Source organism: Artemia franciscana, chromosome 8 (assembly GCF_032884065.1).
Source record: "Artemia franciscana chromosome 8, ASM3288406v1, whole genome shotgun sequence".
Taxonomy (NCBI): Eukaryota; Metazoa; Arthropoda; class Branchiopoda; order Anostraca; family Artemiidae; genus Artemia; species Artemia franciscana.
The window spans coordinates 17,418,222-17,442,406 of record NC_088870.1 but is presented as its reverse complement, the minus strand read 5'-3'; the positions used below and the strand labels follow the sequence as shown (position 1 = coordinate 17,442,406).

General features: G+C 33.8%; 1 protein-coding gene across 5 annotated transcripts in view; it reads left to right on the top strand.

Moving 5' to 3' along the window:
* Positions 1–22,057, top strand: part of LOC136030070 (WAS/WASL-interacting protein family member 2-like) — a 66,980-nt gene extending 44,923 nt beyond the window's left edge. For 3 of the 5 annotated variants that reach the window (XM_065708705.1, XM_065708707.1, XM_065708706.1), the window contains exons 5-10: positions 1,437–1,632; positions 4,114–4,631; positions 7,478–7,580; positions 12,769–12,870; positions 16,906–16,977; positions 20,296–22,057. In XM_065708705.1, coding sequence (XP_065564777.1) covers positions 1,437–1,632; positions 4,114–4,631; positions 7,478–7,580; positions 12,769–12,870; positions 16,906–16,977; positions 20,296–20,414 — 1,110 coding nt within the window. In that variant the 3' untranslated portion in view covers positions 20,415–22,057. Of the gene's footprint in view, positions 1–1,436; positions 1,633–4,113; positions 4,632–7,477; positions 7,581–12,768; positions 12,871–16,019; positions 16,068–16,905; positions 16,978–20,295 lie in introns of all 5 variants that reach the window. The other 2 variants (XM_065708709.1, XM_065708708.1) reach the window with 2 other exon arrangements.
* Positions 22,058–24,185: the final 2,128 nt, after the last annotated feature.

The window sequence follows — 24,185 nt, the reverse complement described above, 5'->3', positions numbered from 1 at the left end:
AGGGAAACCGGTTTCTTTCAGATCTTACACGGCGTAATTCTTGAGTGTATTCTGTTTAACAGACAAGTACCGAAAAAGTATTAAGAAGAGATTTAGTAATATAATTATTTTTTTTTATCTGATCTCAATCCTACAAGCAAAATTAACCAGTGATTGCCTATCTTATTATCTATGCTTACTGTGTAATTAACCATTAATATTTTGAATTAAGCTATCAGCACTGACATAAATAGTATCTCTGGAGCAATTCTGCCTGTTAAATCCAGCACTTCCTTCTAGATATTCAAAATTTTGCTTACATATGCCTATACTTGCTTTTTCACTGCATTTCATATTCAGTATGGCTAAACTCTTAGCCATGTTAGTATATCTATTAATAGCCATGCTTTCATTATGTGTGAAAGCAAGACAATATTGCAAAATGTAAAGAACTGGCTAAGATAAGTAAGGAAGAATGTGTTTATTTACCCGATAAATCGAAATTTTCAAGAAAAGTGGTTCTAATTTGAGAGCAGTGGTCCAATTTTCAAGATTTGAGTGCCATTTATTGAGTATAGTGATCCAAAATAATGAGATTGATTTATTATACGGATGGTTTTTTTTTTTTTTTTTTTTTTTTTTTTTTTTTTTTTTTTTTTTTGTTTTTTTTTTTTGTAAAAGCCCAGATCAAAAGTTCACCCAAACTGAATTTAATGACTCTAGGAACTGAGCAAAACCAAACTTTACGTGCCAAAAGGTAGATTCAGTACTTGTTCAATTCAAGAAGATAACTGCTCATTGCAATATTTGGTACAGTCAGAAACTCCATATCTGAAAAGTAACTTTACAAAAAAAAAAAACTTTACAAAACGCAACAAAATAAAAAAAATGGTGTATTTTTGTTACGCACGAGTTGGACAAAAATTTTGAGAGGGGAAGATTTAAACCTTCTGTAGTTGGTTTATTAATATCAGAACGGAAATGTACACTCTTTTTAAACTTTAATCCCTTTTTATTTTATTTTTTATTAAGTAAATGCAACAAAAAAAAAAAAAAAAATGGTGTATTTTTGTTGCGCACGAGTTGGACAAAAATTTTGAGAGGGGAAGATTTAAACCTTCTGTAGTTGGTTTATTAATATCAGAACGGAAATGTACACTCTTTTTAAACTTTAATCCCTTTTTATTTTATTATTTATTAAGTAAACGCAACAAAATAAAAAAGAATGGTGTATTTTTGTTACGCACGAGTTGGACAAAAATTTTGAGAGGGGAAGATTTAAACCTTCTGTAGTTGGTTTATTAATATCAGAACGGAAATGTACACTCTTTTTAAACTTGAATCCCTTTTTATTTTATTTTTTATTAAGTTAAACAATTTGGTATCAGCCCTGACATTTTTATGAAGAGTTTGTTGATTTTTTTCAGTATCTGCAAAAGAAAAGATTTTAATTCTAGGTTCAACCAAATTCTATCAGCAAGGCTAGTAAGCAGAATGCGCCGATGCCGCCATCTTTTTCTAAAAAGCCTTCACTCGAACAGCTTTTAAATAGGAGTATGGATAGAGGGCCTCCTCCACAGCCTCCAAAATCTAGTCCCGGTATATCTACGAATGTACCAACAAGTAGCAATGGTAATGTCAGATCAAGGACAGGTTAGTATGATCTAAAGCATATGACTGGCTTTTTTGCCTTTTATGGGTCCATCAAATATTAATACCTGAACTAGTTGTCCGTAAACCATTTATGTCCGTGACGGATGATTAAAATTGAAACTGCAAGAAATTCAATACTATAAGCGTGCATAATCTATTTAGCCTCGGTGGGTCTCCACTCATAACGAGATTTAAAGAACGGCAATATTTACATTACCCCTGACCCAAGGCTTTCCGAATCTGTGTCATGTGTTTTTCTCTCCATTTTGCTATATGGATGTGAGAGACAAAAGAAAATCACTGAATAGAGGCAAAGAAAAGAATAGACAAAGAAAAGAAAAAAAAAGTCCTTTTATTCACAAATACTGAAACCCACTAGCGCTCTATGCCAATCTTTATAATTGTTTATTATAAGCTTTTGCTATTGCATCTCTGATTTTTCAGTGATTAATGATGTAATTCTTCCCTCCACCTCCAGAAAACACCCCCTCTTGATCCCCCCCCCCCTACCTCCCATCAATTTCTGTCGCAAAGGCAAAATGGTGGTCCTAAAAAAACAAAATTACACAGGACAAACTGCTTCTAGAGAGCGTCACACATGCTCTAAGCACTTAATCAAAGAGTTGCATGTTGATCCCCTCTTCTTGCCAGAGAAGGTTACACATGCCAAGTTTCAGTCATGTTGGCCCATTCGCTTAGGAATGCATAGCAGACAAACAACCAAAAGAAATACTTTGTTATTCTAAGAATGGAATGAATACATAACAGTAGATTTTTAATGAGGAATCGAATTAGCAAAAGAAAGGGCCGAAGAAAAGGAGGAATCTTTCCCCCTATTAAAATGTTTTGAAACGGGCTTAATGAGTGGATTTTTTTTTTTCAGTTCATCTGAAGAAAAGCTTAAATATTGTTTTAGCTTGCGAAAGCACTTAGATATTGAAAAGCGATCACTATCCGAAAGGAACTCAATTAGATTTCTAGGAGCTGTTGAACCAAAAATTCTAGAAGTAGCTTGCCATCCCTACTATCGAGTAAATATTCCCAAAATGCCTGAGCCGACTGCACTTGACAAGGATATGCTCAATGCAATTGTCCGTTGGGCAGAACACAAATCAACACAATGGAAAAATCGCTCACAATCTGGAACACACGTTTCATTCTGAATCTTCTTCAGGGTCAATCTTGTGGTATATCAATTCAGAAGGATGAATAATCGCCAGGACAACATTCACATTGGGACTTGTCATATTTTTTTTTTTTTTTTTAGGTTTTCAGAGAATATACAAAAACGAAAAAAAATGTACTTAAGAATAACAGTTGGATATATAAAATTCGTTCTGGACATCTAATTTATTTATTAATAGAAGAACTATCGGATTTGCATTTTAAAACCAAGTTTGAGATTGAAGCCTAGAATCGGGGCTGTTGAGAAGGAAACATGTTAAGAAAACAATTCTTCATTCATGTTATGCAGACAAATTATAGTTAACATATTTTGATTGCAATTGCACTATGCTTTATCCCCAACTCGCCTGATATGCAAATATATTGCACAAATTATATATTTTTCCATGCATTTTTGGATGCATCTTTCTTGTTTCAAACCATCTACCCGTAAATGGAATGAAAACTGACGAAATCAAGAAATAGAAAACAAATGGGAAATATATAGTTTGCCTATATATTTGCACATTAGGGGAATTGGGTGTAAAGTGTAATGGGATCGCACTAAAAAATGTGTAAACTACAGTTATTCTGCATGTTATGAATTAAGAATTGTTTTCTTAACATGCTTCTTTCTCAACAGCCCTAATTCTAGGCTTCCGCCCTAAGTTTTTGTAGCATCAAACTAACCTGGATTAATAAGCACCAAAAGTATTTGTTTTTCATCCCTCAGCTCGAATAGATTTGAAATGCCCTGCTCTGAAAGGTAATTAATTAATGATTAGATTTATGTCTTGATTATAAATCAGTGGCCACGTACTTTGATTATCAGTTGTCGATCGCTGTTTAATTAATTGTTTAATTATGAATTTTCAGCGTGTTTCTTAGCTTACTTTTATTGTTTGTTTTTTTCTTTGTGTGAGTTACGTCACCATTAGCCACTGCGAATGTACCCTTTCACTCATTCTAATTCGTAACTATGGTTTATCACCTCCTCAAAATGAAGCAGAAATAACGAACTTCATTTAAACGTTTAGACTATGGAAGAGGAAAAATTGTACTAAAGAAAACGTTTGTACTTAGCGAAACTTGTATAATTGAATAATCAAGAGAAAAATTCATACCTCATTTAGTTTCACCGAAATTCATTTAATTAGGATTTTAACGATATTTTCTTATTCTCGAAAATGTTATATTAAACGAAAATTTTCTTGAATAATCCATTTAATCTTATTGTAATTCCTTTTTCGCTAAAGTTAAATCTGAATATGTTTAGCTTTGAAAGCATTGTTTATTTAAAAAATACTTTCCTTGTAGGTCCACCATTGCCGACTAAACCCCCTGTCAGTTCGAAGCCGGTTCTACCCCGAAAGCCTAGTCAAGATGATTTAGCAATTTCTAACGTAGCCCAGACTTCATTTTTACACAAATCTAATGATTTAAGTTTAAAATCGGAAAAAAAGCCATCAGCAACACGTCAGTCCTCAGTCAATAGGGCTCAAAGCATGCGACAAACAAATAGACCAAATAGTATTGAAGACACTTCGAGTGAGACGAGTGGTGAAACAAGTCCTGTGAAAACTACAAGGACTTCTGCAAGTAAATTTGGTACCTTACCACGAAGTGCATTCCAGCTTAACCCGGCTCCCCCTCCTCCAGCCCATAGATCGCCTGGGGCTATGGTCAAGCATCCGACAGTGAAACCGCCACCTCCACCTCAGAGGATTGTTCCACCATCGGTTGCACCTCCTCCGCCACCTAGTAGTGTGCCACCACCTCCTCCGCATAGAACAGGACCCGCTCCTCCTCCGCCTAGGTTACCTCCGAACTTTGTGGTAAGTTTTTATACAATTTATATCTTAAGGTCATAATGATTTGGGTATATATGATCTTTAGGAAATATGATAGTTTTATCCCAGAGTGCTCTTTCCCTGAAACGTTTTCCAGAAAGTACCTTTTAGAAGTAGGACAAGGGCACGATGACCCTTCCTAGTTTTACAGGACTAACAGAAAAATATTTAAAAAGAAAATTCTGGTCGATTTTCCTTCTCTGGGATTTTAGTTAAACCCTGTCACAAAAAGTACTTACTTAAGTATTCAGTTTTCCCCACAGTTTGTATCTTTGATGGGCCCGCTGTGTTCGAAACCCAGTGTGCCAGTCTTAATTTAGTTAAAATTCGGTAAAAAAAAACTTAAAAATATGTTCACTAAAATTAATTTAATTAGTCATTGGTAATTAGTCAGTTTGTAATCTGTTTATACTATGTTTATACTATGCATTTTCGTTGTCTGATTGTTTCTCTATCTTTCTATCTACTCATTTTTGTTGTGTTTTTACGGGTCGCTCAAAAGTCTCGGTGGGGAGGTTCAAACCCTGAACCCCCTCCCCTCTGGATACGGCCTTGAAAAAGATGCTTGTTTTTCTGATATTTATGGATTTAATTGGCGACGGTAATAAGCTTCTCAGCTATTTGTAGCTTCAGCTTTAAAGTCAAAGCTCAGAAGTGAATATGTAAGATATTTACCCAAATCTTAGTTGAAAAGTAGTTATGTTTTGTGTGGATAACTTTTAACTGATCTTGGTCATTAATTCATAATGCAGACACGTAACGTCTAAAAAAATTTCAGAAAGAAAGAAGAGAATCTTTTCTCGTTATTTGAAAGAAAAAATGGATTTCTTTCGTTTTTCTTATTCCTGAGCGAATTCTTTTCAGGAAATTCCCGAGATCATGTTTCTTGGCTGTATTTTTTTTTTAAATTTCCGCTTGGAAGATTCATTTAAATACTAGGAAAAAATATTACAATATTAAGCTTTGCCTCAGCCAGTGAGTGATTAGGAGAGAGGGAGTCTGCAATGTCAAAGGACCATATTTGAACTCTGAGGAGTACTGGTTTATTTGGTAAAAACAGCTCCCAAGAGTTGTGGCATATCATCTATATGCCTACCACCATAAATCTCGCCATAGAAGTTCATTTTTTATTTCCTTTTATGTTAATTTGTCATGAACACAAACTTTAAAAAGGACAGAAGGCTACATTCAAATTAAAATATGTGAGAGAGAGAGGGGGGGAGGGCAAGAAAAGGGGAAAGCATTAGTATGAAAGTACAGAGGGGAGTGTAGAAGGTAAAAAACTTTTGACACTGATGCAATATTTGTTTAGCTGAAAGAATTAAAAAATTCATCGGTAGGAAGAAAAATAAGTCTACTTCAAGCTTGTTAGTAGTCAAGACTAGGAAAAAATAAGCTTTGGTAATTTTACATTAGTCTGTCAAATTAAAATCGCGACAAATCGTCAAAGCCAGAGTTGCTAAATTGCATTTATGATTTTTCTCTGAGACCAACATTGGTTCCCAATTTTAAAGATTCCGTATCCCATTGCGTTTGAAGGAATTTTGCAGGTCGATACTGGCTATTCTTGGCAACGTGACTCCTAATTTTAAATATCCTCGTAGTCTCCAGAGAAAAGAATACAAAAAGGTATGCCAAAGGGCTGGTCAATTATTTGTTTTTCTAGCTTAATTATTCTTTATTTATTGCTCAATTGTCTATATTTGTTAATCAGATTAAGTAGTAATATATCTCCTGAAGGCTTTTAGAAAAATTCATTAGGGAACAAATTCAATAATACCCATCTCTATACTTTCAGAAAAGGCTCTGGAATTCTCTTACTGTGATTCAATTTCACGTCGGGCTTGCATTTCCTGTTTAACAACTGTGCTTAAATTTAATTTTCTGTTTTCTTAAGCTGAGAAGACTTAAGTGATGATTCCTAAGGATCCATCATACTTAGATGCACTCCTGCATAAGGAGGAGGCATCCGACAGAACAACTTGCGAAAATAATTTGATTTATTATTTAAAGACAATTTACCATGAAAAGGTAGGGTTTGACAACTATTAGCACAATCAATTAGATACTAATAATAATGACAACTATTAGATACTAATACAGTGTAGTATCTGATGATTTCCTTAAAACAGTAGAAAATGTTAAACGAAATCGGATATTGGATATGATTGATCCAAAGTGCGTTAGGATTGAAGATGAAATTTCTCTGTAGCTGATAATTAAACAGCAGTTTTTATTTTCTAGAATTATTTATTTTAAAAATCCGTTCTTTACAAAGTAGGCTTAATCAAGCTTGGGAAAATCTAGGCAGATGAAGTAGGCTAGTTGAGTTTAATCTGGTACGTCTATTCTGAACAGAATTTTACTTTCTTTTGCCTGGCCTCCATTTTAAAGTACCGGAATAGATAAGTGAGTCGCAGTTTTAGGTCGAGTCGCCAATTGGTAATTGGCGCTGATGATTTCCTGCCAATACTAGGCCCAGTTTCCACTCGAATAAGATTCCCATACTCTTAGGGTAGAAATCCTTCTGTTTTTTTTTTAGGATTTATCCATATATAGATTTATACAGACCAAATTTCTTTTTTTGAATGAGGGGGATTGGGGAGGGATCATAAATTTGGTTATAGTTCAATATAGGAAAGTTCATGTTAAGCTGAAAATTTAAAATTTCTCTAGTAGGAGGTGTATGATTCAGACTAATTTGATAGAAATTCCCGCCTTTCTTCAGATGTGTTTCTGGAACCTGGTTGATACCTTCTGTGTTTCCTTTAACTTGCGTTAAGTGGATTGCCAATTAAGTAAATTCAGTAAATTAGTTTATCTCTTTTCAGCCTCCTGCTCCGAATCAACAGCCTCCAGCCCCTCCCACAAGAAACTCCTCAATGAGAAGTACGAATTCTGCGACATCTTTAAATAGTGGAACGTCTTCAAGAGGTATTTATAAACTTAGCATAGCACGACAATTTCCTGAAAATTTTGATTTTCCAAAAAAGAAATAAAGAATGAGACAAACAATATGACCGGTAAAGAGAGTATCTTCGAAATACTGGTTTAAATATCATATGATTAATAGTAAAGACAAATAAATGCGGCTTATAGTATGATAATACCAGATATACAATCTATCTTCTTTTGTATTGAGTTTTTATAGGAATATAACAAAAAATTTAAGAAATCGCCGGGTCATCTAGCCCTTGGTGTTGCTGAATTTTTGTAAAGTAGAAAGCTTGCCTAGTGCTGTATCTACAGTAGAATACACCAACAATATCTGGTAAAAAAGAAAATACAGAAATGATTTTGTGATGCCTGTTGTCAAAAACAAAACCATGAGATGTTGAACTTCCGTGGAATTCGCCACTATGTAAAAAACCTACACAATATTTAATGATACAGCAAATTGTGTTAATTTATGGCCCAATTTAAAGGAAAATTGACATGAAACTAACAGTGGCAAACAATCGACCAGACTTTCAGTCAAAAGTGTTTAAGTCAAACCTAGCACTCCTTCGGATAACAAAGACGACTACATTCCTCCTCCTTCAGCCATTTAGAAATCACCATAACTTGAAATGCTTCCTAATTAAGGAATTTAGATTTAAGGAATTAGATTTATTAGTGTGTCAAATATCTGGAACATATTTTAAATTTTGATATCTTTTTCTTTAGTCACTGATTTATGGCCCAAAAACGAATTATCGCATAAAATATTGGAAGATTTAAATAATAATCTTTTCAAGCTAATGTAAATTAGTGTTACAATCCGGAGGATATTTATGGTGACGAATAAAATCTGAGTAAAAAAAGCTGTTATCTACTTAGACATTTTTATTGGAATATTAAAATGTAACATATTTTTATGCTTTTCATTACTGCAAAACTGAATTCGAACGTCAAGGAATTCGAGAAAAATTTGAGACTCTGAATTTTATATGCTTCTTTTTCTCTTAGAAATATTTTGTTTCTGTGTTTCATTCATTAGAGTTGCTCTAATCTTATATAACACAGTAAAGATGATTATTTTTGTAGTACTTCACTCTCAAAACGCAAAATAAACTGTTCCTTTTAGGAATGTATCGACGTTATCTCCAGTATTTTAGGTTCACTGACAAAGTTGACATATTTTTGTAACTTAACCGTCTTATAAAGTTGAGATTTTACATTTCTGTTTCAATGTATCCTATCGCGATATTCTATGACCACTGGTTTTATACCATAATCCATGAAAAAAACGCCCTTCTTTGGAAATAAAATTTAGGTTCTTACTTCTATTCTGAGGCTCTCTAACATGTTCAATTTATTATATATTTAGTATATGAATTTAGTATGTTCAATTTAGTGTAATCTTCATCAAGACCACACACTTTTCTTCTTTTTTACTAAAAACACGATTTAAATGGTTATGTCCTTAAGAAGGTTTTCTGAAAACTTTCTTAATATTTGAACTACAGGTTTTGGTAGGAAGTTACCCAATATGAGTGCTAATAAAAGAAAATTACCCTCAACAAATATATTTCATTGAGGGATATTTATGCTTTGAAGGATACTAACAGAGAGGTGTGGCCAGTTCGTACCTATTTCTGTGAATTTTTTTTTTTATGAAGTATTATATTCAAATTAGTGTATATACAAAATGAAAGAATACAAAGAAATATAAATATTTCTAGTTTTTATTCTTGAAAAATGTTGACTTTTCTAGAGTCGTATCTGAACGCGTGATGAAATATGAAGGGGAAGGGGTTGCCGTATTTCCAACCGTCTTTATAATAACTAACATAAATTGTTATATAAAAAAGGGCAGGTAAAAATATAAAAATAATTTGATGCAGATGCAAGCCTATTTTAAACCTCGTCTTCATTGACATCATTCACCCTGTCAGCATAATTTTTTGGAGGCGGATCATTTTTGGGTAACCGGCTATGATTGGCTGTCAAATCAAAGCCAGCTCTGTTGCTGGCAGGGCCAATGATGTCAATCAAGATGAGGATTTACAGAATCCTTGTAAATTATTAGTGTCAAGTATATACAGGGTTGTCTAGAAATTACCATACCAAAGCGTCAATGAATGATTTTTGTGTCTACATCTCTTTATGACATTTTTGTTTGAAGGGTTTAGGAAACTACATAGCAATTCACCTGACGCTTGCTACTTTGCTTGGTTAATTTTCGGGATGGCTGCGTAAGGGAAAGGCTGTGTAGGAATGTAAAATTTATTTTTGTTCAGTAAAACTCTGTTGTTGCATCTAACTGCTGTATTTTCATTACATTTTATTTTTATTCATGCATGCTGCCTCATATGCTAGAGATAGCTGGTGGAAGAACCCCCACTCTGTCCTTCTTCACTGATACCCCCTTCTCATATCCTGAACCCATTTACACTCGGGTTAAACCATCCTTTACCACTTCTAGTCGAACTTTAAAAATCAAAAAAAGAAGACTATCTGAAATTTCTGACTTGAGTTTACCAAGGTCATTTAATGACATTGCAAGACGTAAAATTTTATATAGTTCTGTTCGATCCAAGCAAGGCAGTCTCTGCGGAAGTACTTCGAATCTTAGTATTAAAAGTCTTCCTTGTGACTATGTATGTAAACATAAAAGGGAATTTAGTCCATTTTTTTCTATTAACCCGCCTGATTACCCCCCACCATGTCTTCCCAGTGAAATCCAAGGACATTACGCCTCTTCTTCTGTTATTGAGCGTACCAGTAAGTTTTTATTGGTGTTTCTTTCAATTGATTTTGCCCGTAATTTAGAATACATTTCCCTTTTGTTTGACTCCTGCTTTTCCGTCCGTTTCAATTTTATGGTACTTGATATCAACATTTTCGTTTCAATTTCAAGCTTTTAGACGTTTTTGGAAAGTTTTTTTGTGGGGGGGGGGGATTTCTATAGCAAATTTTTTAACGGTTTGCACGATATTTACGAAAACTACATAATGTAAAACCTTGTGCAGGCTTTGGTTTTGGGGCACACCCCTTGAATGAAGTAGCTTAGGAACATTCTATCTTCTCATGTAAATCACTGTTAGATTTCGAACCTTAAAAATATAGTTTTTCTTTTGTTTTGTTTCAGCTGATTGTAAATTTTTTTTTTAGTTTTTAAGTAGATTTTTCTGGATTCCTCCTGCACAGATTTCTTGGTCGTTTTATAATTATTTACCCTATATTCCAATGTGTTTGTGATGATCCCTTTAGACATAGTTTTAGCAGTAATAAAGCTTGTATTGTTGTTCTTTTATAAAAAAAAAAAAGAAAAAAAAAATATAGATCTCCAGTTCGCATTTTTAGTGAATTGCAAAATTCGATTGTTAAATAGTGGCTAACGTTTTTTTCTTAATTTCAATATAACTTCAGTTACTTATTTTTAAGATTTGTCATGATAGTGTTATACATTTAATCTCACATTTTTCCGGCCTACTCTGTGAGCCAGGAATAGCGCATCTTGCACCAAGTATCTTTGACTAGTATTGACACCAAGTGATGCTACTTTAAACAATCTCCTTATGTCTTTTCCTTTTGAACAGAATTCGCCTTTTTTTAATGATAGTTTGTTTGCTGTAGTTATTACTTGGCTTGTGACATAATGCCTTATCAGTGGAAAATAAAATCCATTCATTCGTTCATTCAATATTTTCAGCTTAGGTGCTTTAGGAGATTGTTCGGTTTAAATAATAGGTTTAATAGTCTAGTAATAAGAGGAGATTTAGGCCTAGATACCCTTAGGAATAAGAGACTAATAAAAAGGGTTAAGTTTTGGCAAAGGATAACATCATTGCCTGAGGATACATTAGTTAAGGTAGCATGTAGAGAAATAACTATAGGAAAGATTCATGGCCGAATCAAGTAAGGAAAATATTGAATAGTTTTTGGGTGCAAGGATTTTGGTATCAGGGGTTAAGCATAGGAGGAGATGTAGGATATGTAGCAAGAGAGGTGAAGACTGTACTGCAAGAGCAGGAGATCCATTTATGGCAGATTTATCGGATCGTGGCAGCGTCTCTCAGTGTGTACGTGGAGGTCAAGGAGACACACTGGGAAGAATATAATTTTAAAGTGGGGCTTCAAGGGGAGGATATAAGGCGGGTCATTTCCATAAGGGGTAATTTTAGGCCTTTTGGTGAAAGAAGGAAGTGTTTGGGGAGGTTTATGTCGCGGAAGGTCCGTATTTTTCCCGATGTGTGGAGAAATTGAAGATTTGGAGCATTTTATATGCTATTGTAAGGAAATGAATAATTTGAGGGTAGAAATTTTTGAGATTGGGGTAAAATAGAAGGATTGGATGGTGGGAATTTTATGTGGATGCTAAGAATTTAGGAATTATTATTATTATGTATGAGAATTGTGTGCTATTAAGGTATTATTGTCTTATAATGTGTGTTTTTGTTATTGTTATCGTTGTTGTTGTGTTATTATTATATTGCGGTATCGCTAATGTTAGGTATGTTCCTAATATGGCTGTAAGCGTCCCTTCGATTGTTTTGATTTTTGGTTTTTGCCCAGGCACAAAGAGGCTTTTGTTAAAATAAATATCCTACTATCTATCTATATGTCTTGTATTAGTGCGAGGAGGCAATATGTTGGGAATTGTAGGATTTGAAGTGGTCCTTGTCTGTGTCCTGTGTACATGTAAGGATTTATAGGCACATGTAAGGAGTTAATGTGATGAAGAGTGACGTGTTTTCAACATATTTGGGGGGCTGGATTGGTTCTTAAAAAGTATATAAAAAAGTAGAAATTTTGATGATTTTAAAAGTTTAGGTGACTTTCTCCGAGAGGGTATGGCACATAGAGGATAATTTCTGAAAAATTGTGAGTTGATTTAAGTTAGTGATGTTTTTATTATTATTATGGGTATGTGATATTATCTTTGTTATAGGCTATTATTGTTTTATTTTTTTTTTTTTTTTTTTTTTTTTTTTTGCCATGGCCCGAAGAAGCTTCAGCTGTAATAAAGATCTATCTATTAGTCTATAACCCATTGTACATTCTGTCCATGGGAAATCGACATCATCTTGGATTTTACAGTCTAGTTTTACCCATTGATGGCGTTTATTAATAATAGGAGTTTTTCAGGATAACCCCTACTCACAGACTTTCTAAATTAATATCGGTTGTTTTTCAGACGATTTCGAAAGCGCATTTGCCGGGCGTTTCAGGCCATTGACAATTCTTCCTGCTCCAGAACCGTATACTAACTGCCAAAAAGTTTATCCGAGTAAAACTGGTAAGATTAGCTTACTCTCTTCTATTTTATTTGTATTAGAGACTATTGCATGGCTTTAGAAAACAAATGCTTTCCATTGGAATTCTAGCCTATTCGGGAAGAAAAGAAGATGCTCTCTATTCATTCTTTTGAAAGCTTAATAGATGAAAAAGATAATGAGGATCTATATGATGTGTAAAAAATCCGATTTTTACTTTCTGATCCTATGTGAAATGTTTGTTTCATTTGAAATGTGTTCTGTGAGCATTTTCAAATTCTAACGTCGCTATTCATATTTTTAGATGAGGAATATTCAAACTTTGTACTTAGAATCTTCCTTCTTTGAAGATATTTAAATTAAGAGGAAAGAGAAAAATGTGTCAATGGAGATGGGGCTGAAATAAGATAGTCAAATATAACCCTATCATTAAACAATGAAGTAGTCAAACACTTGGAAAACTGACTATCTTAGCTCTATGACTATCTACCTTAGTTCTTCTGCCCTAGGAATGACGCATGGATGGATAAATAAATAAGATCGTCTTATCATTAGACTAAGAAAATATTTTGGTAATATTGAAAAACTTGAAATGAACAAGACATTTTTGTAAGTAAACCTAGTAAGTACAGTAACCCAAACAATACTGGACAATGCACTAATAAAGAATTTGTTTCTATGATTTTTCCTTCTACTTATATTCATAATCATGAAACCTTTGTAACTAAGGGTAATTGAATATTTCTGGGGATGAAAAATTGCGGATGAAAAGAATATCTTTAATTTCTTAAATATAAACATAGCTATGATTAATTAGACACCTTATCAATTTTTATTTGTTAGTCTTGATATTTAAATCAATTTAACCGTATTATTTACGTTTGTTAATCACAATATATTAAATTGTCATAACTGATAAATGATAGCAATAAAGAATACTATTTTTGTGTTTTATAATAACACAAGTTATTTTTATTTTATATTTTTTTTTTGTATAAACGTCAAACGTTCTGATAAAGCTTGTTTTTAACCAGCAACGTTCATGAGCAAAACTTTGGATGAAAATGAAGACAGACGAGCAAAGGCACCGAATTTATGGCTACCAAAAAAATTCCTCAGTCGGACATAATTCTGTATCATATACCTTTTGTCTTTAATCGAAACTTTTGCTTAAAACCAAAAATTTCTAGGTATATATATCCGTCTGGACTATTCTCTAGGGCACTCTCGCTTTTTATGCCACAGTAAATGCAGGTAGACTGATTAAAACTGATTCAGATATTAAGAAAAGAGAAAGAAAAAATCAATCTGGAATATGTAGGCTACTTATCCTAATTTGGGACCAAAACGGAGAATTTGTTATCGTAATGTAAGGCAAATTGCTTTGATTATGAGGACACGACCTTGATCGAATCCCAGGTAGTGATTTTGTCTGGTTGCCCGGTTTAATCGGCTTCTTCGGATCACTTGCACAGCGTTCATAATATCAATCTTTTTTTTTTTTTTTTTTTTTTTTTTTTTTTTTTTTTTTTTTTTTTTTTTATTTTTTATTTTTTAGTGATAAGACAGGCTTTTGTGGCTGTTATTTCACTGGAAAAAAATATTTTAACAGAAATTTTTGAGTTTTCAGAATAAAACGATCTTTGATCAAAAGTTTTGTTTATAAACATGGCTTTTTTGAAATATTTTTACCATTTTTTTGTTATAGTGGATTAACCAAGAAAACATGTTGTCTTAATCCATTTTAATCTTGTTTTACAATGTTTTATTGAGGTAAATGTTGGCATATATTTGGAAAAAAGAAGCAAATAATTGGATTTTATTTTGAAATACAAGAGATTAAAAGAAATGTTTAGAATTTCATGATCTTGAGGTGAAGCATGGACCTAGAGGACTCAACTTACAAAATAGGAGCAGTTTTTTAGTTTCATTCAAGCTTTAAGCCCGTTTTGATCTGAACCTTTTTTAATAACCTGATTTTATTGAATAATCTAATAAGGCCTGTAGTGGGCTCCATTAGGCTATAGTGGCCTTAAGGCCTATATGAGAACATAGGTCGGTATTCAAGTTTAATTAGTCGAATGGAACGATTTCCCAGTTTTGGTCTTAAATAAATACTAATTTCGCCAATTTAAGTACGGGATTAGAATATCGAATTTAGCATTTTTAAGTCTATAAATTAGTTTGGATAGAACTGTATATTTTGGCAATAACTGATCAAGTTCCCGCTTGGGTAGGATGGCTGCACTTATAGCAAGAAAACTTTGCAAAAAGCAAATAAGAAGAAAAATACTTTCCTCAAAGATTTGAATCATTTTTAGAATTTTTTGTTGTCTAAAGGAATATAAGCAAAAATTACCCTAATTTTAGCTAGTTTGCCATCAGAATTTTATTTCTGGAATGAAATTTGGCTTCAAGTAGAAATATATTAATATGACTTGAAAAAAGGTTATAAAAAAACTATTAAGAATTTTTGAAATTGCCGCAGAAAATTGGGAACAGTTACATGTATTTTTCTTTGCAGGCAATGTTGCATCGTTTCCCTAAGGCTCATAGAAAAATTATGTTTAAAAGTTGTAGTAAATATTTGCAAAACTCCTGCATCGTTTTGTATGTTTAAAGATTGCTGTAAAAAATGGCAGAACTGTTGAACCGTTCTCTTAATGTTTATAAAAAAAAAACTATATTTAAAAACTGTAATAAAAATTTGTAGAATTGTTATGTCATTCCCTTAACGCTTTGTTTAAAAACTGTTGTAAAAACTATAGTAAAAATTTGCCGAGATGTTTTATCGTTCTTTTATGGCTCGTGGAAAAAGTTTGTTTAAAAATTGTAGTTTAAAGCATAAACGTCTTTCCAGCTATTTTGTGATAGCATTATCACCGAGGGATTCTGTGAAAAAAATCCGGTAAAACGAGGTAAAATATTATTTCAGAAACCTCTAATATTTTTTTTTTTTTTTTTTTTACAGAAATCCTGTTATCTCCTAAAAAATTCTATTACAAAACTACTTAATTATATTTTGAAACTTTGAATATTTAGTTGCGACCCGCTAATTCAACAAATATTTATTTGCACAAGTATCGCAGGAGGTCGGATAGTGAACTCAAGAATCTTAATAGATAGACTTAAAAATAGACTTATTAATTAGCTTGTGCCTTTTTAATTTCAGCGGTTGCGTAACTGGAGTATATTTCTATGCATGGCTATTTCTGGAAAGGTAAATTAGCAACGGGGCTCAGACTAGCTGTATGCGTTGCTTGCTTGGGTTTTGTATTTTGTTTTCAATTGTTATGTGATTGTTCATCGTAGGTACGATCTTAATGCATTATCCACGAGGAGAAACAAAAATATCTTGAAACCGTTTCTAATTTTGTTAAATGTTAAAATATAATAAGAATGGTTTCTGAGGAATTCGAAAATTATTTCTTTTTGATCCCAGTTTTAGAAGTATCCTTGTCCTGACCAGGCAATGGAGTAAAAAAATTGTTTGTAATGTTAATAATAAGTGCCCAGAAATTTGGGGAAATTTATTGTTCTCGGGGGGGGGTGACCCTGTGGTCTATTTTCCCCTGTTTACGTCGCTAATCCTGGTGCTGACTCAACTTTAAAACGTCTTACTGTAAGAAAACTATTCAAATTTAAAAGGGTCAGTTCTTCATCTTAACGAGAGTTCTTTAGTTCTATCGTCAGGGTTAGACCTTAGAAATTTTGCCAAAAGCCAGGCTAAAAGAAAATATTCTGCAACTTGAACTGTGTTGATTGTTTATGCTGATAGCTTCCAAAACCTGGAGGTATTCCAGGTCAACTTCCAAACCTTCCAAAACCTGGAGGTATCTGGTCAATTCCCAAGAAAATCAAATAAAAATATCCACCAAGGAAATTCGACCCTTGATTTTAGGCATGAAAATGCCTAAAATATGAGAATTTCAAGATAAATCCCCCTTTAACGTTTTTCCTCAGTCAAGAATTTGTCAATAAATCGGTTTTGTTAATGCAGTGCCTTCGATACTATGGGACTTCAGCTTTTTTCGCCTTTTTGATTTTCTTGCCTTTAGTTTGCAGTGAATTTTGTCTTGCTTATCGACCGTATCGTCCTGCGAATCCAGTTCCATATATTGCTGAGCTTTGTAAGTAATAAACTACATTTATTCGATGCTTTATTTTGCATATTCTTTTCGTTAGTTAATTTCAATAATGTTTGCACCACCGGCAATGATTAATTTTATACGACCCCCGAGTACGAATTGTATACTCAGGCCTGCCTGATAGAGGGAAGGGGGGGGGTAATAAGCAAAACTGAAGCTTAAGTTGAAGTGTCAACTGAAAAAAGGAAGTGGCATGCTGAAATGAGTGACATGCAAGTGAAATCGCTGATAGGGTGAGAGATATTGAAAAAGTGTGTCTATGGAACCAGTTTGGGAGCAACTACGGCTCATACCTGCCTGTCGTAAGGGAATCAGGGAGTGGTAACCCCCATGGTTAATATTGCCACAAAATTGACATAACTTGGTCTCAAGTTGATTTATGCTGCAACGAGTCGTTAATTCTAAGTAGAAGGGGTGTAACCTCTGAGTATCCCTGGTTACGCGAATGCAAGGGACTTGGGCTTCAGTTTTATTGTTATTATACTCTGTCAAAGGCATAGCTTCTCTTTTTTGGAGGGAACTTTTGAATTTGTTTTATTTGGGAGCCATTTTCAAGTTTATCTTTCGAGCCTAAAGGTTGATGAGAAGTAGGATTCTAAAAAAAAATTAGTAGGTAGTGACTTCTGAGGATACGGCTTTTCTTGACAATGCTAAAAGATCTAATGTGTCCTGCTTTTTAGGTTACGCCACTTTTTTGTTATTCCGAAAAATTAAAATATGTTGGAAAAGGTAAATATAGTTAAGACGTCTTGTTTCATCAAATAATGATGTCACTATGCGAAGTGCTACAACTAAGAAAATTTACATTAAATTTTTATTTCTCTTCTGCTACACTTAATTTAAAGCCAAACTTGGCTTATATTTAGAAAGGCTTTCTTCTTGTTTGACAGCTTTCTAATGACGCAGGATTCACCAAACAGTTTACACTACAGCCAAGTTCAAATGTCAACAATCTGTCGCCATCCCTAAAACGGAATGGTATCTTTTGAAATCTAGAAAGACTCCTCTTTAAGATTTTTAATATCTTTTCATTCACTACTTCATTTTCTACAGCGCATTTATTCTAGAGAAGATTGGTAAAACTGGCCATGATTGGACCCGAAAAATGTGCCGTTAGATAAAAGATTACCTTAAGGACAATTTTTGCATCATATACCTAACTATAGCCTTTCACTTCAGGAATACTCTTAAGTTTTACAAATCTTTCTTTGTCAGATTTTAGGAATAAAATTTTCTTGGAAAAAGTTTTAAAGCCTCACTTTTACTTTCTTCTAAAAAATTTAGATTTTTTTCTGTTTTAGGAATGGCGATAGCTTCGTTGGCGTAAGAGCCTTAATTTAAGGTATAAATGACAAAAAGCCAAAGAAAAGTTATAGGTAAACCAACTCCACCGAATGTCTTGCAGAAAAATACAACTAACTAACTTCCAAAATTAGCAAAAATTAGTAAAATGTTGTTCCTTTTTCTATCTTTTTTACGTATCCCTGGGCTTGTTGTAATTTTGTAGCATTACAAGAGGGTCCTATGAAGAAGATGTCATCTGATGATGGAAGTCAGAAGTCCTTCTATAATATTGTGACAATAAGGCTAGGATTTAATAAGGGTTAAATTCTTCTTTGGTATGCAGAATAGACGTCGCCCGACGAAACAATTTTTTTTTCCTTTGGGTGAACATTCTATTCCCTACTGTTTTTAACCGAAGTTGATTTTTTTTTTTTTTTTTTTTTTTTTTTTTTCTACTGGCGAAATTGTGCTCCAAATTGAACAAAGCTTCTTTTTTGCGCAATGGTAAAAATAGAGCATTATTAGTCTGTTTTGGATAAGAATTCGGGGGGTTTCAGTTGCACCATTCATGGAAGTTTGGAGGGGGATGGGGTGAAACCCGGGGCGGGGGTCAATGCCCCCTCCTCATTGTCGCCACTGAAGGGTTCCTTTGGCAAATTTTTAGTGGTACTTCTGATATTTTCGCGTCCAATCATAGATTCCACCTGAAATATCGTCTTGTGACGTCGCTTGGTCATTTTGGCAGGTTTCGCATTTTATCTGAATTTAGCTTAAGAAGAAGTTTGGGTTGTCTAACATTTATTTTCATAGTACTCTTTATTTTTGTCTTCTTTTTTTTACTATTCTCGTTCACGCTAGACGATTGTCAGAAACTGACTTGGTGCTATTTAATTCATTTTTTTTTTGCCAGGAGAAGAATATTATAAGACAAACAACTAGGCAATCTCGAATCCTTAATTGGAAACTTGAGGAGGATATTTTGGGGAAAATAAAATTCTGTTTATCTTAAAAGAAGTAAAAATCTGAATATTTTTTAAAGGAAAATCTTCATTAGCTCTTCTCTCTCCTCAGTTCTTAGGATTCCCGCTATTTTGAACCAAATGTTTTTGGTCCTTACATTTCACACACGTAATGAACATTTTCTCACTTCTATTCATTCCTTTTTTCAACTTCTCTCTCTCTCTCTCTCTCTCTCTCTCTCTCTCTCTCTCTCTCTCTCTCCTCTCTCTCTCTCTCTCTCTCTCTCCTCTCTCTCTCTCTCTCTCTCTCTCTCTCTCTCTCTCTCTCTTCTCTCTCTCTCTCTCTCTCTCTCTTCTCTTCTCTCTCTCTTTCTCTTTCTCTTTCGCTGTCTCTCTCTCTTTTTCAAACAAACAGTCATGTAAAAGTTTTGTTCAACTCTTATTGTATTTTTAAAATCAGAAAATGAAAACTTCCACTAGCTGTTTACCAAATAAATGGAAATTTTGATGTATCTGGCTAGTGTGTTTTGGTTGCACGTCGATTTAGTCTGCTTGAACCATGTTAAGTCGTTATTTTGTCCTTCACCGGCTCTGACATAAAGACTCAGCTTCCTATTTGATCTGCTTTTATAAGGAAAATATCGCAATACGCGTTCTTATTTTGTTCTTTAAAACAGCCCTTGCTATAATTTTGATGCTTTTTAGCTGTTGAGGCTAAAAAACAATGAAAAATATAAATAAAATGGCAATCTAGAAAAAAAAATTTAAAATAAAAGATTCAAATCAAACTAAAAAGTTTCTTTTAAAAGCCAGGTCTTAGATGAGCATTCTAAACATTTACTATAAATGGAACCTGGACTTCAACACTAATGGGATGAAAATACCTTGGTTTTTGGTTTACTTCTTTAAATTAAATAGGTGAGGGCTTTTAGCGGAGCAGAACTGCTATGTGCTTGCTGGAATTCATTATTTTGATTTTCCAATGAATTCTTGTGAATGTTTCCTATTTGATTTATGATTTCCATAGCTTTGATTATGTTATTGTTTCATTTTTCAGCGCAACAGCTTCAGCAGAGTATGAAGAGGACTCCCGCACCTCCGCCACCTCCTCCTCCACCTTTGATGAGTCAGTCCCAAGTATCAAGTAAAACGGTAGTGAATAGCTCAGTGTGTTAAAGCCTTTGATAACCTGTGATTTTAAAAATGTCTTTTCGTATTTACGCTGAGGAGTGCCAAAAAATGTCTTGTAAAGCTTCGTAACTTAGAACTTCATTTATATTTGTCAGTGATTTTTTTTTTTTTTTTTTTTTTTTTTTTTTTTTTTTTTTTTTTTTTTTTTTTTTTTTTTTTTTTTTTTTTTTTTTTTAAGTACCTAACAGGCCTACGAATATTGGAAACTGAGAAGAAGCTGAACTTCAATTGCTTGCTATGACGTATTGAGTTCTAAAGTAACAGTGCTAGGCTTCGTGTAGCTTTACTCGGCTGAATAAATTAATGAAAAAGCAAGATGTTACGTTAGACATAATTTCTCTAGTAATAATGAGGCTCCCTGATCGGCCTGGAAGTCTTTGGGCCTGTACCTTTGAGGAAACCCTTTATTCTTTGGAAGCGATATCATAAACTTCTGGTATATATATATATATTTTTTTTCTGTGTGCATCCGCTTATTTTGATGAATATTATGATGGTTGTACTACTGTTAAGCCAGGACGTCGGCTGAATCGCTAACAGTTTCTGCCTGGGGTTGATCATATAGAGGAAACCTTACGAACATCAATTTTTAGTTTTGGCTTCGTGCTTGTAAAAGATTAAGAAAGAAAAGAAGTAACAGAAAAAAAAAACAAAGATATCATAAAATGGTTCCTCGATAACTAATGTCATCTTGTGTTATTAGAACAACTCTACATTCAAGTCAACTGAAATTTTTCAGTTGGAACTAGATACAACTGCAACACTGAATTTTAATGGTTCGTAAGTTGCGTTATTGGCAACCTGTTTTCTCTTTCATTTATTAACCAAGCGATTGATTTCACTTGGGACTGTTTAAACAAGTTTTAACGGGAGGATTATAACTTAAGGAGTAAGGCCGATCTGGGAAGTCTCCTTTAGGATCGGTCCAAAGAAGTTCTACGAAAATTTAATGGTTTTGTTTATATTTTGTAGTCCATAAAATTTCCCCTCCCTCTTCAATCTAAGGATGAAGTGAGTACTCCTGTGGCAGTAAACCATTATGGCCAAACTGAGTCGCTTGGGTCGCTTAGACTTTTAAAAAAAGAGTTATATTGTACAGTAGCTATTTAGAGTACTGAGTTGCCCCCTCCCCCAGGAGCAAGAAAAAATCATCGAAAGCAAAATAAATCTTCTGAATGAAAACGAAGATTTTTGTCGTATATCAAGTACTGTCTGAATGATTTTTGAACTACTTTGTAATATTGTAATTGTGCGAAAAACATTACCAAATTCTATTATTAATCACTGATGGTGGCAACCTTGAAGAGTCTTATTTATTGAAGTCACTCTCATTTCTGGGGGGGGGGGCTAACTCTGCTTCAATATTTTTCTTAATCCCGTGAGGAATCTACTTAGCATTAATCATTTAACCCATACCCTTTAGGGTCATTCCTTTTTATATGTGTCGAGATTGTTCTTTAAAATTGTTGACTGAATTTGTGATATGAATATATATGTTGAGCTTTTGGATTCTTCGTTTTCTGTAAATATTTTATAATATTGTGTATATTATGTGACATAAAACGGTAGGGTCGGAATTCGTTGTCCTTTTGCTGATTAATTGGTATAATAAAATTAACTTCAAAGTTTTTGATGTATGCCTAAAGTAAGTTTTCACGAAGAGGCTGCATTGTGCAGAAAGTTTACTAGTCCGCTTTTTGAGTCGAATACCGACTTTGAGGAAATCGGGTTTACCGAATCGACCACAATAAGTCGGCTTATTTTAGTCATTAAAATTCTGCAACATAAGTCAACGATGTTAAATACAAAAGAAAATTTTAATGAAAATAACCGTTACAAAATCCGTTAAAAACCGTTAACTGTTAAGATCCATTAACCGTTAAAAAAACTGCTAGAAAATTCGTACAACTCTGTATCACTAAGGTGAATATACCTCACGCATCATGCGCTATTTAAACTTCTGCTTTGCGAGCCCATCAAGAAATTGCCAGGATATTACGTCATATTTTAATATCTTGGGTTTTCTGTTGTTTATAGTCTGTGTCAGCGGCGTAACCGAACCTGTTCCTTCCTCCTTCCCCCTCTATATAATTTACCCTCTTCCGCTATTGATTTTGAAAAAGTACGTTTCTTAGTGGTATTTTATTGAAGAACGTCTTGGTATTTTCATTGAAAAACTTAAATGACGAAGAATTGTCCCCTTCCTCCTAGATATAGAAAAATACATTTCGACTCCATCCCCCACCCAAAAAAAAATTATTTACTAATGCCATTGGTCTTTCTTGTCGAAAATGCGAGTGTCTGTAGATTAAACACAGAAATAATGATAAACTAATGCTCATAAATTTCATTGGAAACAGCCTCCCCTTCAAAAAGTGGAAGAAATTTGGAAATTTTTCTAGCCCCGTTTAATGTTCATTTTTCTTAGTTCCTTCAAGTGTTGTGTTCGAAGCTTTTTAAATGACAGAAATCGATCTGAAGAATTTTTCTTTCGTTGACTATTTCAGTTTGTAGATAGTCGGTAGTTTCGTGGAGTCGAATCGAGTAAGATGTGCAGTTTCGCTTAGCGCCAGCCATTGTTTTGTTGTTTTTCAAGCGTAGAGACAAAGAGAAATTATTCTCCTATAATTCTCTGGTAAAAAGTTAGCATCGGGTTAGCTTTGTCCCGTATTTTGTAAGCCAATTTCATCAGCGTAGGCCAGAAAAGACAGCCAATAACCCCTTCTTTTTAAAACCTGATTTTGTCTGTGTTAAATATTAAAGCAGCAAAAAAAAACGTGAATTACTCGCACGATTTAACGTATAAGAATGTTGCTTCTGGTTAATATGTGATTACTGCTTGCCTGAAGTCTGCAGGTGAAAATGAGATGTACTGTGAATTTTTTACTTTGGTTGAGCCGTTCAATGAGTTTGGTTGATACGCAATCATTCTGTCAAAAAAATTTCAGCCACTATTTTGAACATCTACTCGGTCCTGTTCCGTATATCTTCATTGTTTTTCCTACCGCTATAACATCTTATATTTCAAGACATCGACCTTTTCAAATATAATACAAAACTAATAACAACCGAGAGTCAACAGAGAATTAGAAACTCTGAAATCCAAAGTAGAACTGAAATCCAAAGTAGAAGAAGGTCCCCTTCTTCGGACAGTCTACAATTGGAAACCAGAAGGCAGAAAAAGACGAGTCGTCGAATGAACACCTTGCGGTGAACTGTTCACCGAGATCTGAGAACGGCTGAGATCTCATTAGTACCTGAAAGGGAAGATGTGGTCACAGCAGCACAGCTCCTGGACGATTGGGGTGACTTGGTTTTCTTTATAGTTGGACTTAGATCTTTTTAAGCTAACGACAGCCATATTTGCAAATAATCTCTTAAGCCATACAGCATTTCCGTCGTGTATAGCACAAATGAATGCGCATTGTCAGTTTACTATACTTATGCTGATATTCCTTAGATGTAGAATTATTTATTCCTTAAAATGTTAATAATATTTGGTTTATTAAAGTTATGCAAAGAAACATTTAAATTTGTTTCCGTAAATTGCAAATTATCTTCTGGGCTGGAGAAGGCATAGGAGTTTTGAGCCCTACTCATGTTAATTTCTGTTCGTTTTGAGTTTGACTCGGTTATTTATTGTGATGTCTGTTCGTTTTGGGTTTCATTTATTTGTTGCTGCTGATTTGTGGTAGTTTTATCCTTGGTAGATTATTCGATTTTATTTTTGCTCATTTTTGGTGTAATGGAGTTCTT